Source organism: Tachysurus vachellii, chromosome 13 (genome assembly GCF_030014155.1).
Source record: "Tachysurus vachellii isolate PV-2020 chromosome 13, HZAU_Pvac_v1, whole genome shotgun sequence".
Lineage (NCBI taxonomy): Eukaryota > Metazoa > Chordata > Actinopteri > Siluriformes > Bagridae > Tachysurus > Tachysurus vachellii.
In genome coordinates this window covers 6,740,299-6,756,800 of record NC_083472.1, presented here as the reverse complement: position 1 = coordinate 6,756,800, position 16,502 = coordinate 6,740,299, and the positions used below count along the sequence as shown (strand labels likewise).

At 36.3% G+C, this 16,502-nt stretch overlaps 2 protein-coding genes across 2 annotated transcripts; both read right to left on the bottom strand.

Moving 5' to 3' along the window:
- Nucleotides 1-1,784: 1,784 nt before the first annotated feature.
- cart2 (cocaine- and amphetamine-regulated transcript 2) lies at nucleotides 1,785-2,653 on the bottom strand. The gene is made up of 3 exons (XM_060885231.1): nucleotides 2,450-2,653; nucleotides 2,234-2,317; nucleotides 1,785-2,134 (listed from the first exon to the last, which is right to left on the bottom strand). The coding sequence occupies exons 1-3, from the start codon at nucleotides 2,612-2,614 to the stop codon at nucleotides 2,027-2,029; spliced, it is 357 nt and encodes a 118-aa protein (XP_060741214.1). The 5' UTR covers nucleotides 2,615-2,653; the 3' UTR covers nucleotides 1,785-2,026.
- Nucleotides 2,654-12,152: 9,499 nt separating this feature from the next.
- c13h15orf40 (chromosome 13 C15orf40 homolog) lies at nucleotides 12,153-16,147 on the bottom strand. The gene is made up of 4 exons (XM_060885818.1): nucleotides 15,886-16,147; nucleotides 13,903-14,026; nucleotides 13,688-13,815; nucleotides 12,153-13,588 (listed from the first exon to the last, which is right to left on the bottom strand). Exons 1-4 carry the CDS (start codon nucleotides 16,033-16,035, stop codon nucleotides 13,496-13,498), a joined length of 495 nt encoding a protein of 164 aa, XP_060741801.1. The 5' UTR covers nucleotides 16,036-16,147; the 3' UTR covers nucleotides 12,153-13,495.
- Nucleotides 16,148-16,502: the final 355 nt, after the last annotated feature.

The window sequence follows — 16,502 nt, the reverse complement described above, 5'->3', positions numbered from 1 at the left end:
AGTCACATTTGCAGCAAAAATAGCCCCAAATAAGCATGCACCCTTCACCATTCTTCACTGTGCATATGCTGTTCTCATACCCAGAGCCTGACAAAAGTCAAAAGACATTATGTGTGTAAACTTGAAGTGGATATATAGACTGGACATACTCATAGTATAAAATTATTTATATGGTGCATTTGTTTTTTTCCCTAGAGGCAAGAGCTCAACTCTGTGTCTCTCTTCACATCAGACCTTTATTGTCCCAGTATTCTAATAATAGCATTTAAAAGGTTATTTGAGCATATTTCTTTCTGTGATTACATGACAAAAAAAGACCTCATTGAAATCGCTCAGGTTTATTAGAGGCAGTTTCCAAAGCAACGTATCTTTAGCAGTTGGCAGTGATTACAGAGTTTTGCTTACCACAATTGTAGACATAAAAGTTGACAAAAAGGGGTTTCTGAAACACTCCAGTTAGTCTCACAAGTTATTTGATAAAGTTCTTTGCAGAACACTTATTTTGGAAAAAGTCAGTTATCATTATGTGAAAAGCAGGAAGACCATTAAAAAAAAATCAAAAAATCAAAAAATATCAAGACAGGAAACAAAGTGCCTTTGACTTAGTAACTGGGCATGTTTTTACAGCTTGAGTTATACATCTTGAAATATTCATGTTGAAATATCTTACTCTTCTGGTTAACTATCATTAGTAGCAAAATGTTAGCAGACAGATGTTGATTAAAATGTAAGGGAAACCAATTCGTTGAGAATTACCCCTTTTTATCCTAGAAACTGTTGAATAATGTCTAAAGACAAACCTAAATGAAACACTTTAATGCATATTCAATATACATTTGCTGAGAATATTAAAAGTTATTTGAAGTCATTATGAAAACTACAATTTATAGCCCTGGGACTTTTTTTTTCTTTTCATTGTAGATTCTCTTTGTTGTGTCTGATTAAAGCAGCACGATTCTACTTCACTGACAAACGTGATAAACATATTTACAAATACAGTACCTAGAGGCAGAATTTTGCTCTTTAGTATTCTTCTTTTTTTTTCTTTTGGTTTATTTGACAGACACATATATTGAGAGCTCTTATTTAACCCCAGACATGAATAATAGGTTCCTGTACATTATAGAGACAATACCACGTATAAAGTGTATTCATCATCCATATGCACAGTCAATATTTTACATGGGATATAATGTACAAATCAGACTGCAGCATACTAAATAGTTAATGTTTACTGTATCCTAGTTGGCTATGTTTGCTTGTTGTTATTCAAAGATGTTATATTTGTATAAAAATGTCTTAAGAAAATAGGTCACATATTTTTTTCTTTACTGGTCAATCGATACTTTCAGAACAATCTAACCCAGTTATTTTGACACATGTATACAATCAGAATGCTGGTAAAACTGACATGTTTGTGGGGCTTATGGGGTAAAATTTCCCCTGAAAATGTATGTGTCCTGGAAACAGAAACACAGAATACTGGTTTCTTCAAATATGTGAAACACACATAACAAAATCCCCAGAGTTACATTATAACTCATAGTGTTTAGATTTGACTCATTAAACACTGGGCATTTTCTACATATCTTCTCCATAACAATTACGTTTAAAATAAAGCTTTCAAGAATTTCATCTAAGTTATAATTGTCTGGGTTTTCTTTCACTCATTCCCTTTCACCCCTAACTGGTCCATATAAAACCTTGAAGTGTCTTTATAAGCATTTGTGCATGCGTAGCTTATAAATGTACATATTTATAATTACATTTTACACAATCTAATTAAGATATTGAAGTAACAGGTACACAAACTACTTTACAAAAGGAGGTACGGTGCACTTTAATACACAAACAAAGACATGTTACATATCCATGACATTATTATAGGCGTGCAGTGCATGAACAGATGAACAGGACTTTACACACACATCTCTTTACCGTGTTCTTGCACTTAAAAAAATATCTATACAAATGAATTCAATACATTTGCGATACATCGATTGAGACGCTCCAAAACACTGCCTCTTCACAGACATTTCAGAAGGAAAAAGTTGCAAAAGGCTCCCCGCGGGCAGTCGCACATTTTACCAATTCTTGAGCCTTTGCGGATTGCGCACTGCTCTCCCACGTCGCACTGGAAAGATAAATCAGATAAATAAGCTTACATGGTAAAAAAAAATTGTATCTTAACCGTTAATTGTAGTTGCAATAAATGTAAGGAATGTCCCATTACCATAGGAACCTGTCCAAATTTCTTCTCCCAAGGTGGAATTCTTTTCATCTGAAGCTTTTCCAGAACTTCATGGAGAGCCCCAAGCTGGTAAAAACATGTTTCAGGAACATTAACTCAAATAAAATCATTGCAAACAGTAGTTCAATAAGATTTCACCCATCTACAAGATGGAGCAAAAAAAACTTTCAACGTGTGTTTCAGATTCGTGCAGCTCACCAGCTGTTTTTCGCTGGTCAGATTGGGGTCTTTTGGATAGAAGTCTCGGATGGCTCTTGTGTCTAGGTCCACTTCGGTGTCCTCGTTCTCCGCTCGCGCACAACTCCGCAGCACTAACAGCAGCAAAAGCAGCAAAGCGCGCGCGGCGATAGTAGAGCTCTCCATGGTGCTGATCGAAATAAGTATTTTTTTGGGGGGGACGAAGGCGCGCGACGCTCAAATTACCACACTAAGGCTCGCGCCGGGCTTTTTATGCCCTCTGCTGTTTAACGGGAGTCGCCCCGCCTAGCGCGCTTATTTTTCCTTCGTACGTAAGCGAGAGCTCTCTTTGCGCAATGAGCTGTCATCGAATGCGTTAATAATACCTCCAGATTGGTGTGTGAACCCCATTCTTCCCCAAACCACCCCTCCCCTCAACTTTCCCAAGGGCATATTCGTCAGTGAGTTTTATGATAGTTGTGCATGATTTCAGACAGATTAGAGCATCTAAATGTGTATCCACTTGGTGTTTCTTTCACCTGGTTAAGATTTTGAGTGAGGATGAGTTTATACCACTTATCAAGATAAACAATAGGTTATAGAGGGTTTTGTGCTGATGATGGAGGTGAGAGAGGGCTAGACGTTGTTGACTTTAGACTATTTAAAGGCAACCCAAGTCTCAGGGGACAAGGGGGTCGAAAATTTCCATAAACATTTTGTGAACCTCAAACCTTTTCTTTGTGCTTGTATATCGTTTTGAATTCATAGCCTACTTTCTATTTTTCCATCTCACTCATAGTTTTGGAAATACTAAATCAAATTGTGTTAAATGATTCAGAAAACTAATTTCATAATTATATTTTCTACTTTGCATCAGGACTTATTAACCTTAATAATACAGTAAATTATAACTTTTCCTGTTTCACTGACAGGGAAAGACAGATATCCTGTTGTATCTCTCAGAATACAAATAACAAAATTACATGCATGACACTACTGTAGTGCTATCATATAAAGTTGTATCTAAGTATTTCTGTCTCCACCATGTAATATTACAAAAGTAAAGATGTCTTCTGAGACAATATCAATGATAAGATTAATTTTATGGAAGTGTAAAAGTGCCAAAATGCAAACCTTGTTTTCATTTACCCATAACCCTATGATGTATTTGAAATACTTGTAAACTCTAACTTTACCTTACATTGTCTATGGCTTTACATTGTCTAAGTACTGGGAAAATTTCTCTTTTCTGATTATTTGCTCCAGGCCCTCAGATATCAGTATCTTTTATTGAGCTCAAATGCACTGTTGTATCAAGAACACTGAAGTAGTTTACATGACTATGGAGACTACATGTTATATGTTAGGTTTATATGCATTTGGGACAAGGATATGTTCTTGTTTTTCCTCAAGTTACACATCTCATCACCAGTTAATACTATTTGGAAATTAAATAACATTTCAAGGACCTTCTTGGGAAATTGAAAATATTTAAATTTTAAAAAGATTCAAAGTTAGACTTACACGTATATTAACCGTCACACGTTATATTCATTTGAAATATGGCCACTTTGAGTATGCTTAATTTGCTAGATCCTTTGCTCAAATTTGTAGAAATACAGTAGTGAATGCTGGTGGGCACAATTTATCTGCAGGCATACAAGTGTCTGATTAAACTCAGCTTCAAAATCATTTCCTCTATATGTGACGTCACAACTGGGTAAAGATATCAGCCTATTACAGTCTTTTTTCCCTCTCAAATAAATTCCTATTCATATGTGAGTCGAGCTTATCACAGTCTAGATATTAAATACATTTAAATGACATTAAATAGTGGTGTGTCAGTTCCTGAGGGTGCAGATGCTTCCCAGTGCTTCTGTTTGAATCCTCTGAGGTGGTTATAGTTATTCTTTTTAAAATATGAGCACATTTGTATTCATAAGGACATTACACAGTCATTCTCTCTGCTATAATTAATCTTTTCAAAATGGCTTTATTATTTTCTATGGTCTTACATGGTCATAAGGGACATGATTTAATATAGTTTGATGTTACATGCTAGAGACAAAAAAGAAGAGGCATTTTCTTCTGTAATGTTAATATTGACATCTTCCTATGTCTACTTACTGAGTGTATCCAAAGTCCCTTAGGCGGCCCTCCAGAAGAATCTTCCCTTTGGTAATGGTCCTTTAACCTGGGTCAATAGCCTGTGATCTACAGCTGCCTTAAATTATCCAGTCAACAACAGTGTTAAATGCAAGGTTTAATTCAATTCAGAAACCAGAGAATACTGAGAAATCTAATGTGTTAACAATAAAACCAAAAAATAAGACTTATATAATTGGTAAATATGTCCACGCACACTGATATGAGTAATATACATAATGACATGTTCTGACAGCATCCACAAGCAAATCCACATTTAAAGTAGCATTAAGCAGAATCTGCCACTGACACATCCGCCTAAAGCCCAGGCAACAGAGCAGTCTCAGAGCAAATGCAGTGAACTGCCTCTTGCTATATATAGACCTGAAAAGAGTTTTAAGTTAAGGGGTTTAAAATCTTGACTCTTACATTTGTTCCCCTGCCACGTTAAGGTTTTCTTCTGCATGATTCAGTTCCATTTTTGTTCCTTTGGGATCCGCTTATGTCTGCACGAAAACCACTGAGCATGCAGTCGTGTCTTGCCTTAACCACCCTAAATTCATCTGCACTACCATATAAACCTCTCTGTCAACCAATTTATTAGAAACACTTATTAAACACTCAGTTAATCTAAGTTACTCAGTTAGGATAGGGGAAAATACCAAAAATAATACTTGTACAAGTCATTTGTTGTAAACTTCATTCTCATTCTCATTAAACTGGTGTAATCTAAAGTCACATCCTTAGACTGTGTGTAATATGGTGTAGTGGTGTACAGGTGTAATATGTTACAGATATTACTGCAACAGTCATGGTTGCCGAAAAATAGTAACAAGCTTTTATTTCAGCCTTTAACTCTGTTTAGGATATAAAAGAAAAAGATGTTTTCATTATGCATCCAGTGTCATTATTCTCTGTCATTAGCAGTAAGTTGCAATTATGCTCTGGGCAGAAGAGAAGAATCAATTTTTTTTAATTTCATTATCGATCAGAAGGCAATATCACAGGACTTCAAGGCTTAATGAAGAGGTGGACAGAGTACCTACCAGACTTGTTGTGTTAAAGATCTAATTACATTCTGGTAACCTTGTCAATAAAATCAAAGCTTACAAAGCTCCTTTGGCGTCTATATCAAAACAGTCGGATACGAACACCTGCTTGTCAGAGAGCAAAAATAAAGGCATTAGGCAGGCAATAACAATTTAAAATTAATTTCAAGGCTGTGAAACATTGACGTCATGTGTGAAATTGAACAAAATTACACATATGAGGGCCTATGTGAAGTAATCATTTTGCCCCTAACAGGCAGATGGTTGTAATTACTGGTCATCTAAATCAGTTTCAGCTATTAGCCCTGCTGTCCTTTTAAAGAAGAGAGATTTTAGTTTATTCCATACTGCAATAATATATAGTGTAATATGCTCATGATCATATCTTTAAACAAATTGTAATAACACAAAGTGGATTGACTAAAGGTCAAGCAGCACGTAGAACTATCCAGAAAATCAATGAAATCCCCAAGCAGGACTGTGTGAGCTAGACTTGAGTAAAAGGCTTGACTTGTATCTTTGTGTGTACAAGCTCGGTGTACTAACCACAGGAGAGGTTAAGCTCATCTTGGTGCAGTCTGGGGAGGAATACCGGGCAAATGCCTTTAATTTAAAGGCTATGTCACTGACAGCTTTCTCCAGCATTTGCCCAATTCCTCATCCTGACAGGCAGCTCACCCTCAGTAACAAGGAGCTTCTCAGAAATTACATCGCATCACTGCTGGATCAGTTGTGTTGCTGCCATTCTTATGTTTTTTTCCCTGTCATTGTTATTTTTGCAACTCTCACTCACTTCTTTTATGTTTACCTTTTTTTTCTAATAAACTGCTTAGCCAGATTCATTCTTGTTACTGGCTCCAAAAAGGTTCCGAAAGTTTTTGAAAATCTGCCATGATTAAAGAAGTGAACAAGAAGCGTTACCATTTATAAGATCAGAGAAATTCTTCAAAGCCCTCTTTTAATGATCGCTGAGCCTTCTGGGCTATGTGACATGAGTCTCTCGAGAGCTGCAATGTAGCCTGTAGCCTCCAAAACACTTTAGTGCTGGTGCTTAATATTTCCTGCACATGTGTATGCATGTGAGACCTAGAGAAAGAAAGTAGTAGAGAAAAGAAGCATCAATATGTCACTCAACTTATGGATTTATTTGACAAAATCCATGAGTGTGTGTGCATGTGTGTGTCAAGAAGAGCAGGCTCTTTGAAGGCAAATTCCAGTTGAAGGATAGAGACCTTATAATGTGTGGAAGATTTCAGTTCTTATAATTCCCCTAACCTTTTCTATCTACAGTGTTTTATTAAGTTCTTAAATATTGTTTCCAGGCAAATATTCAGATTTCTATAAAAGATTTGCTATGAATCTTTTTCACATACCTCCCTTGTTCTATAGCCCTCATCCAGCTGCTCCCTGTGTGTGGGTGTCTGTCTCCACTCCTGTCTCTTGAAATACATATTGCACCAGTGGAGATGGAACAAGATGTCTACAGTCAGAATAAAAGGCCTCTGACTCAGCAGAGAAAACAGATGGCCATGGAGGTGGAGATTACAATGGGTATTTAGCCCCTTTTGTTTTGGTATCAAATGAAGACTGCTAGCTAAAATAGCGACATGTAATGAGGGACTTCTTTTTCTAATCAAGTTCAGTTTCAATAAGAAGAATTTCTGAATTTGTATCAGCAAATTTATTACTGCTCTAAATTAAGTGTAGCGAATTCAGTTAATACATTCAAAGAAATGTTATGAAGCAAAGATTCCTTTAAAAATAACAAAATTAAATGTTTCTACACAAAAAAAAGTGCTATAAATGGCAGTAATTAACTAATTACATTTTTTAAAAATCAGATGCTTTACAAGGAAACTGTTTGGTATGTTTGCAGAATCACCCAATGGTTCTTCTGGAGACTTTGACAATTGTACAGTTTTCTTATCTACCTCAATGTGTGAGGTGTTGTGCACTCTGAGCTGCTTTTCTGCTCAACGCAGTTGTATTTGCGTTCTTGTCATAACCTTCCTGTCAGTTCAAACTAATCTGGTCATTCTTCTCCAACCTCTTATCCTCAGTCTGTCCACAGAACTGCCACTCACCAAATGTTTTTGGTATTCGCACCATTCTGTGTAAAATCTAGAGACTGTGTGTGAAAATCCCAGGGGATCAGCAGTTTCTCAAATACTCAAACCAGCCCATCTGTCACTGACAATCATGCCACAGTCAAGTCACTAAAATCACTGAGATTTTTTCCCCATTTTAATGATGCATGTGAACATTGAACAGTTCAACATCTTGCATAAAATGAATGATTGTATAATTCCACAAATGACTAGGTGGTAGATATAAAACACAAAAAAGTACCAGAGGTAATTAAGGGTCAGAGACTCTCTACCACCCCTTTTTTCATCATACATTATTTTTTCCTAAGCTTTAATCAAGCAGCTTTAATAATGCTAATAAGACAATAGATCTTTTATCCTAGCTAAGTAAAATGTGATAAATTGCTAACCAAACATATGTCTGCTCTGGCTGATAAAGAACTAAACTACTATTGTACACTGCATATACAGTGTAATAAAGTTGATTATTAGCTATGTTATTAATAGTAATATTAACTGCAATATTTTTTTAAAGGAAAACTAAAGGAAAAAAGGAAAACAAAGACAAAACATTGCATATCTAGAGGAGATTAATATTAAATAATGAGCAATTAATGACAGACTATCCAAAGAACTGCAATATGGCTAGCTAACTGTACACTTGGGAAATATCTGAGATTAAAATATATATATAATATATATATAATTACCGATCCTAAATATTAGCTTAAACGCGTTGTATTAGATTTTGTTAATAATATACTGTATATATAACGAAATAGTAAAAACAGCAGTATAACAGCAGCAGAGATTTTTTTTCTGGCCATTATAATATGTAATCATGCAAAACAAATGCTTTGCACTGTATTTAAAAAGAAATGCATATTATTTTTATTAATCACTTCAAAACCACTTGGATTTCGAGCATCTTTAGTGAACTGTACTCTGTTGAAGTTTGATTCAAATATCTTATAATAGCACTCCATCAAGGCAGAAAACAGAAATAAATCATATCCAGAACTGTAAGTGGTTGCACTTTTACTTATTGAATGAGATTTATATTTTATAGTGAGATGTATTACACATAGCATCAGTAATGTTCCCCAAAATGCTTCTAACTCTATAATGAATTCACTGGCAGGATTTTATTAACACTGAAGAGTAAACAAATAAAATCTGAATCACCAAGCCTTGCACTGTTTTTTTTTTTCTTTTCAATGATCACTTAGGGTACTTTTCAGCATTGAGGAAAATAATTTGTTCCTATTTATTAACAACATTTACTTACTACCACTTTCATTCAGTGGTAATGATGCTTGTGGCATGATGGTGCAGTAGTTAACGTTGATGTCTCACAGCTGCAGGGTCTCTGTTTCAGCTTCTATCTGAACCTTTATGCAGGTTGGCCCCACGATGACTCTCCATGACATCCCAAAACATATCAGAATGTGGAGAGGCTATTCTAAGTTTCCCCATGTGTGAATGAGTGTCTGAATGTGTGTGCATGGTACATTGCAATAAGCTGGTGTCTAATCCAGGGTGTGTTCACACCAGTGTTTACAGAATAGGATCCATCATGATCCTGATCAGGATAAAGCAGTTAGTGGAAATGAATGAATGAATGTTAAGATTTGTAACATACAGCTTTGGTTGGTTTGTTGTATAGTGGCCAATTTTTAGAACAAGCCAACATATAAATGGTACAACAGAGCAAGCTGGGACAATCTAAGTCCTAGAGCAATTCTGATTAGAATAATCTAATAAGGATTTATTTTTTCACTGATGAGTTCAAGGGTTGTCATTTAAGTTACCTCTCATAAGACAAGCATAGCAATGAGCTGAGGCTGTTGTGTAAAGCAATTTTTTAATCAAAATGTAGAATGTGTGGGCTAGATCTTATTATAGCTTTATTAAAATATTTCAATATTGGAATGAAGTTCCCTCCATACTTGTATCTCTACAGTCTGGGAACACCTACGCACATTCAGCCCCTGTGGCCTAATGATCACCAGCTCCACCCTCATGAAACTCTTCCATATTTAATGTAATCACCACAGACTATAAAAGATTTCCCAGGTTAGTCATTCCTTTTGAGGTCTTACAGTTTTATTTGATCACTCACTGATATGTTTGCTCAGAAAGGATTCAGCAGCTTCTTCTGGAGATCAAGTCTACCAACCCTGAAATAGCATACCTGCAAAAATGTAAAACTGCCATAATGACGATTATCTTCACAATATTATTATAATGTTGCACATAAACATTTCCGGCATTTTCTGAAAAAAAGAATAAGAATAGTCAGATTTTCTAACAATACTGCATATAGTTTATATAAAAATACCTGTGTTAATACACATTAACTGTGTTAATATTACAGTTCTATTGTATGGGTCCAATGTACATATTTGAAATAATTAAATTTACTGAGGCTTTTTTTTAGTAGACAAAATAATAATATGGAAATGTTGACTTCTGACAAGTAAAAAAAAATTTGAATGTTAGAATGTTTAGAATGTTCTTTTAATGTAAAAATACTGTTAGCTAGACAGTTTCTCTGAAATAGTTTTGATTTCACCGATGTTCTACATTTTTGTTTTGATTTGTTTTTGATTGTGGGTTATGGTTTTATAATAAACCCTACATACATGGAGTCTTTGTGTTACACCTGACGTATAACAATGATGAAAACGTGAAAGTTTAAAACTGGACAAATTGTGCTTCAAAAGTGATACATTCATTTTGTCCCTTTGTCATAACATAACATATTGGGGAAAAATTAACATGGCTCCGTTTTCTTTATCCCTATACTATAAGTGCAGCTTTAATCACTAAAACCAAGCTAAACACATGTTTTTTCCAAAGATGACAGAAAAAAGATTCCTAGCAGCTTAGAGAGAGCTAAATGAGGAAATCATTAAGTGACACACATTTTAAATCTGCCAGTTACTTTAAAAGATCAGAGTGTTTAAATCTCAGTTTAAATTGCACAGGAAGTCTCACCTTAGCTCAAAGAAGTGATCTTAACTCCTACGCCAACATTTTATAATGGAAAAACCTCTAATCTGCACTTTAATTGCATGACGCTGCTTACCATACATCAGCCTGTGCCTTGTGACAGCATCTACTGCATGTCTTTATGACAGTACAAATGACAGAATGCAGCTAAGCTTTAACAGCTGTGTGGGGCAATCAAATGTGTCATTCAGAAACACATTTATTCTACATCACATGAAGTGTGACTCAGACATTTAATCAGAAATGCTCATATTTACATTAATTTATGTTTCAGCATAATTGTTCTTATTGCTCATAAACAAACTCTTTTCTCTGACATTTACATTTAAATCCAGTTCTATATTTATTTTTTTCTCCCTTTTCTGAGATGTAAAGTGTGTTGGTGTGCATCTGTAAGGATTTATTCTAACCAAATAAGAACCACATAGTATAGTTTCAATTGATTTCATTGATTAAACAAGTGTAATCAGCATGACTCCTGCTTGCTTGGAATGAGAACAAGTGGCTACACTGACGATTTGCGGGAAGGATTGATTACTGCTCAGTCCTATTGGACTCAAAAGCTGATGTTTCTAACAACTTCCAATGTATCTGTAGGTGCTGCATCACCTGAGTCATGAGTCTTGTATGATCCAAATATCTTTATAATACACTCAATATCACATTATTACTAAAACAAAATAACTGGTAGGCTTTAACACTTAAAACTAATACAAAAATTCTTCACTGATTTCCTCCTCCATTTGCACCATTGTCAAAATTAATTAGCAATCTCAGAATAGGTTTTGAAGTGGACAAAGGGCATTTCAAATGAGAGCAAGTAATGATACATATTTCATATGCAACTGAATGTGATTAACTGCAATCATGATTCAGGATGATTTCCCTTTGCTCACATTATAAGATTTGATAAATGTTTGCAATCATTCATTCATTCATTTTCTACCGCTTATCCGAACTACCTCGGGTCACGGGGAGCCTGTGCCTATCTCAGGCGTCATCGGGCATCAAGGCAGGATACACCCTGGACGGAGTGCCAACCCATCGCAGGGCACACACACACTCTCATTCACTCACGCAATCACACACTAGGGACAATTTTCCAGAGATGCCAATCAACCTACCATGCATGTCTTTGGACCGGGGGAGGAAACCGGAGTACCCGGAGGAAACCCCCAAGGGGAGAACATGCAAACATGCAAACTTGCATGTTCTCCCCCCACGGGGAGAACATGCAAACTCCACACACACAAGGTGGAGGCGGGAATCGAACCCCGACCCTGGAGGTGTGAGGCGAACGTGCTAACCATATTTTATAATATATATACCATATATATATACCATATATTAAAACAGAAAGTAAAACCATTTTGGAAGCTGCACAGTCATCTGAGCCTTAAAGATAAAACACATAACACAATATAAATCATAATCGTTGTTTTGTTTTATGGCTACTTAAAGGTAGCTTGTGTAGAATCTTCACTAGTTACACTTAACACATTTTGGGCCATGCTCTGAAAGGAACACTGCAATAAACCCTTTAAAGCAGGTGATAAAGTGTTGGGTCTTAATGGAATTTGTCTAATGGATGCACTCATTAGTCCCATCCTTAACAAATACATTATTCACAGATAGAAGCACTGAGACACTGTCACAGAAATTTAAAGGAGATTAACCAGGCTTCCATCAATCCAATCATTCGTTTAAATAAATATGAAGCTGCTTTTGAATTGGGTGCCATAAGCATTGTATTAAAATGGACTGAGCATTCAATTCCATGTTCCTGTAAGATGTAGATAATATGAAGTACTGGAAAAAATGTCTTCAGCTGTCTTCATACCTTTTGTGAAGTTAACTTATATTTCTTATTAAATAATTGAATTGGAAGACCAGTCTATTTGTACTTAAATACAGTACACATATTCATCCCAAAAGTAACCAAAAATACTTCAGTGCAATGGATCTAAAAGTGGGGTCTGTGAAGCATTTTTCTATTTTTTTGGTAAGTGGTGGAAATCATATCCTACCATTATAAATGTACATTATGTGGCTAAATGTTTGCTGCCACGTGTCCATCACACTAATGTGTGCTTTTTGAACAACTGATGCAGTTCACCTTTGTTAGAAATTCTCTGGCATTCCAGAAAGATTTTGACGCATGGCAGTTGGGATTTGCTTATACATTACTGAGTTCACACACTGCTGTTGGGTAAGCATGCATGGATAACAGTCTGTATTCCATTTCATCCCAAAGGTGTTCAGTGGTGTTGAGGTCAGGACTCAATTAATTTACATTCTTCCACTCCAACCTTGACAAACCATGTATAAGGTCCACGTTTAGTATACAATGACACTTTCATGCAGGAACAGGTTGTACCCCTTTAGTTCCATGATAAAGGGAAATTGTAATGCTCCAGTGTACAAAGGCAATTGTTTGCTTCCATCATTGTGATACAGTATGGGGATGAACTACATATGGGTGTGATGGTCTGATATTATAGGTTATATTATTATGAATGGATTTTCAAAAACAAGTCTGCTGATAAATAATGTGAACTTGAATCTAATGTGTCCTGTCTGTGAAAATTTCAGGAATCAAAAGCTCTAGAAAATAGCCAAAATATTATCGTACACACAATATCATGAATACCGTACACATATTATCATTTAAATCTTAATAAATCTGTCCCAAGAGGTTCAGTGGAATTTATTTTATAATAAAGTGTCGCTTGGAAAAAAATGTCTGAAAACTCTTGCTTTAGTATTGAGCTTCAGCCAGCAGCTTCTCGCTTTAGTCTCTCCAGAACCTCCTCTTGACTAATCGATGCAGTGACTTTAATGACTTTTTCTCTGGATTTACTTCCCTGTAATAACACAACAATGCAAATAAGAATGGGATGTTGGAACAGATCATGTAATGCAAATATCCACACTTATTTGCCACTTCATTGATGTATGCATACCTTATCCAGCGTGACTTCACTCTTCTTCAGCACCAGGACTTTGCCCAGATAGCGCACGAGCTCCGCATTGGCCTCGCCGTCTGTTGGGGGTGCAGCAATAGCGACCCCCACTGCCTCTGAGCTCACATCTACACCCAAAATCATTGTCATTACACCAACAAGGCTTTCAAGACGTGTATGAACACGTACTTAAATCTGAAATGAGAAACACCAACCTGTGACGGCATTTTGCTTTGCTCCTGGTTTGGCGTGTATTGATATTGCAAGTCCACCGTCTTTAAGCGTTGAAACTGGACCTGTCGGGGTTTCTGACTGCTTCTTGGTCTGCGCGTTTTTGGTCTAATGATGGGATATAAGGCAAAAAATAGGAAAAACAAGTAAACTATCTACATTACAGGCATTTAGCAGACACCCTTAACCAGAGTAACATACAATTTATTTCAATTTAAACAACTGAGGGTTAAGTGCCTTGCTCAGGGGCCCAGCAATGGCAGCTTGGTGGACCTGGGATTCAAACCCATGACCTTCTGGTTAATAGTCACCACTTTAACCACTAGGCTACAGCTGAAATCCCATAAGTTCTTACATACAGTCAAGCCCAAAATTATTCATACCCTTGGCAAATTCAGACTTAAAGTTACTTTTATTTGTGGAAAAAATTATTACTCATCTTTTATTTACATTTGAACAAAAAGTGTCCATAATTATTCATACCCTTTGCAAACTGTCACAGTCTATGGGAAAATCCAAAGATCTATACCATTCCAAACAGTCTAAGCTGTTCTAAAGCATCCTAATTACCCTGATTCATTGGGAACAACTGTTTTAATCAACTCAACAGGTGAAAAACAGAAGCTCTCTGCTGTTGGTTTGTGGACAGTTATGGCTAAGACAAAGGAGCTCACTGAGGACCTGCGGCTGCACGTTGTGGCTGCTCACAAGTCGGGAAAGGGCTATAAGACCTTATCTAAATGTCGTGAAGTTCCAGTGGCTACAGTGCAAAGTATTATTAAAAAATTCAAGACGTTACGCACTGTGACAAATTTCAGAGGATGTGGTCGAAAGCCAAAAGTGACACCTGTGTTGGCCAGGAGGATAGTGAGAGAGGCAAAAAAGAATCCAAGGATCACCACCAAGGCCATCCTGATGAATCTGGGCTCTGCCCTGGCAACATCTCAAGGCAGACAGTCCAACGGTCACAGACCAAGGAGGACACCACTTCTCCAGATAAGACACACAAAAGCCCGCTTGGCCTTTGCAAATGCTTATCTGGACAAAGAAGAAGATTTCTGGTCTTCTGTTTTTATGGTCAGATGAAACAAAATTTGAATAGTTTGGCCACAATGATGTAGCTTTCATTTTGCATAAAAAAGGAGAAGCCTTCAACCCTAAGAACACCATCCCCACTGTCAAACATGGTAGAGAAAACCTAATGTTTTGGGGGTGTTTTTCAGCTGGTGGACCAGGGAACCTAATCACAGTAAACGGCACCATGAAAAAGGAGCAATACATCAAAATTCTCAAGAACAACATCAGGCAGTCAGCAGAGAAACTCGGCCTCGGGCACCGGTGGACATTTCAGCACGACAACGACCCAAAGCACACAGCAAAAGTGCTGAAGAAATGGTTAGCAGACAAAAACATTAACGTTTTTCAGTGGTCCAGACAGAGTCCTGACTTAAATCCGATTGAGAATCTGTGGAGGGAGCTAAAGATCAGGGTGATGGCAAAGAGACCCTCCAACCTGAAAGAGTTGGAGCTCATTGTTAAAGATGAATGGGCAAAAATACCAGTTGAGACATGCTAAAAACTGCTCAGCAATTATAGCAAGCGTTTGATTGCTGTAATAGCCAATAAAGGCTTTTCTATTGACTATTGAGAAGGGTATGAATAATTTTGGACATGTCACTTTTTGTTCAGATGTAAATAAAAGATGAGTAATAATTTTTTCCACTATGATGCCTCTTGTACATCGTCTTATTGTCTTCTGGGAGCCTGTGTCATTTATAATCAAGAAAAAACTTGCTGGTTGAATAAAAGTAACTTTAAGTCAGAATTTGCCAGGGGTATGAATAATTTCGGGCTTGAATGTGTATATATATATATATATATATATATATATATATATATATATATATATTTGTATGCCATTAAGCTAAAAGACGTGTTAATAAGCACCACAGCTATTGGAAATCTACCGTTTTTTCTTTCTTTGGCATCTTGTTTTTAAGAGAAACTCCACTGAATTCAGACGTTGCTGTAAACAAAGAACACAAACTTCCCCTAGAGCTACATTCGTTTAATTTAAATAACGCTACTCTCATAAAACCATGACGCAAACAGTACATGAACTAAACCGTTTCAAAGTAAGAAAAACACATAATTAATTACCGCAATTAAAAAAAAAAACTAGCTTGTTAGCAAAACATTGCTACACGTAGCCTGAACGCTAACGCTTTGCGCATGCGCCCAAAACGCGTGCGTTTCAGCGTCAACACTGCGAAATATGTACGCAGACGCGTGAACAGAAACAGCATGATGCAGTTGTTCTCAAAGTTTTTTTTCAGTATTAAACAAATTCAGGAACATGTGATAAAAACAAATAGTCCATATCATATTAAACACGTTATGTATGCACCATCGGATTTATCTAAATGTATTAGATTTTTATTCCTGAACTTTCCAAACAAGTGACAATTACCAGCATATCTTTATGAATAGTTCATATTTTTTACATATTTTATTTTATATACTCCAAGGTCTCTGGTTCAATCATGAGGGTTTTGATATGCATGATTATCCCATGTTTGTGCAT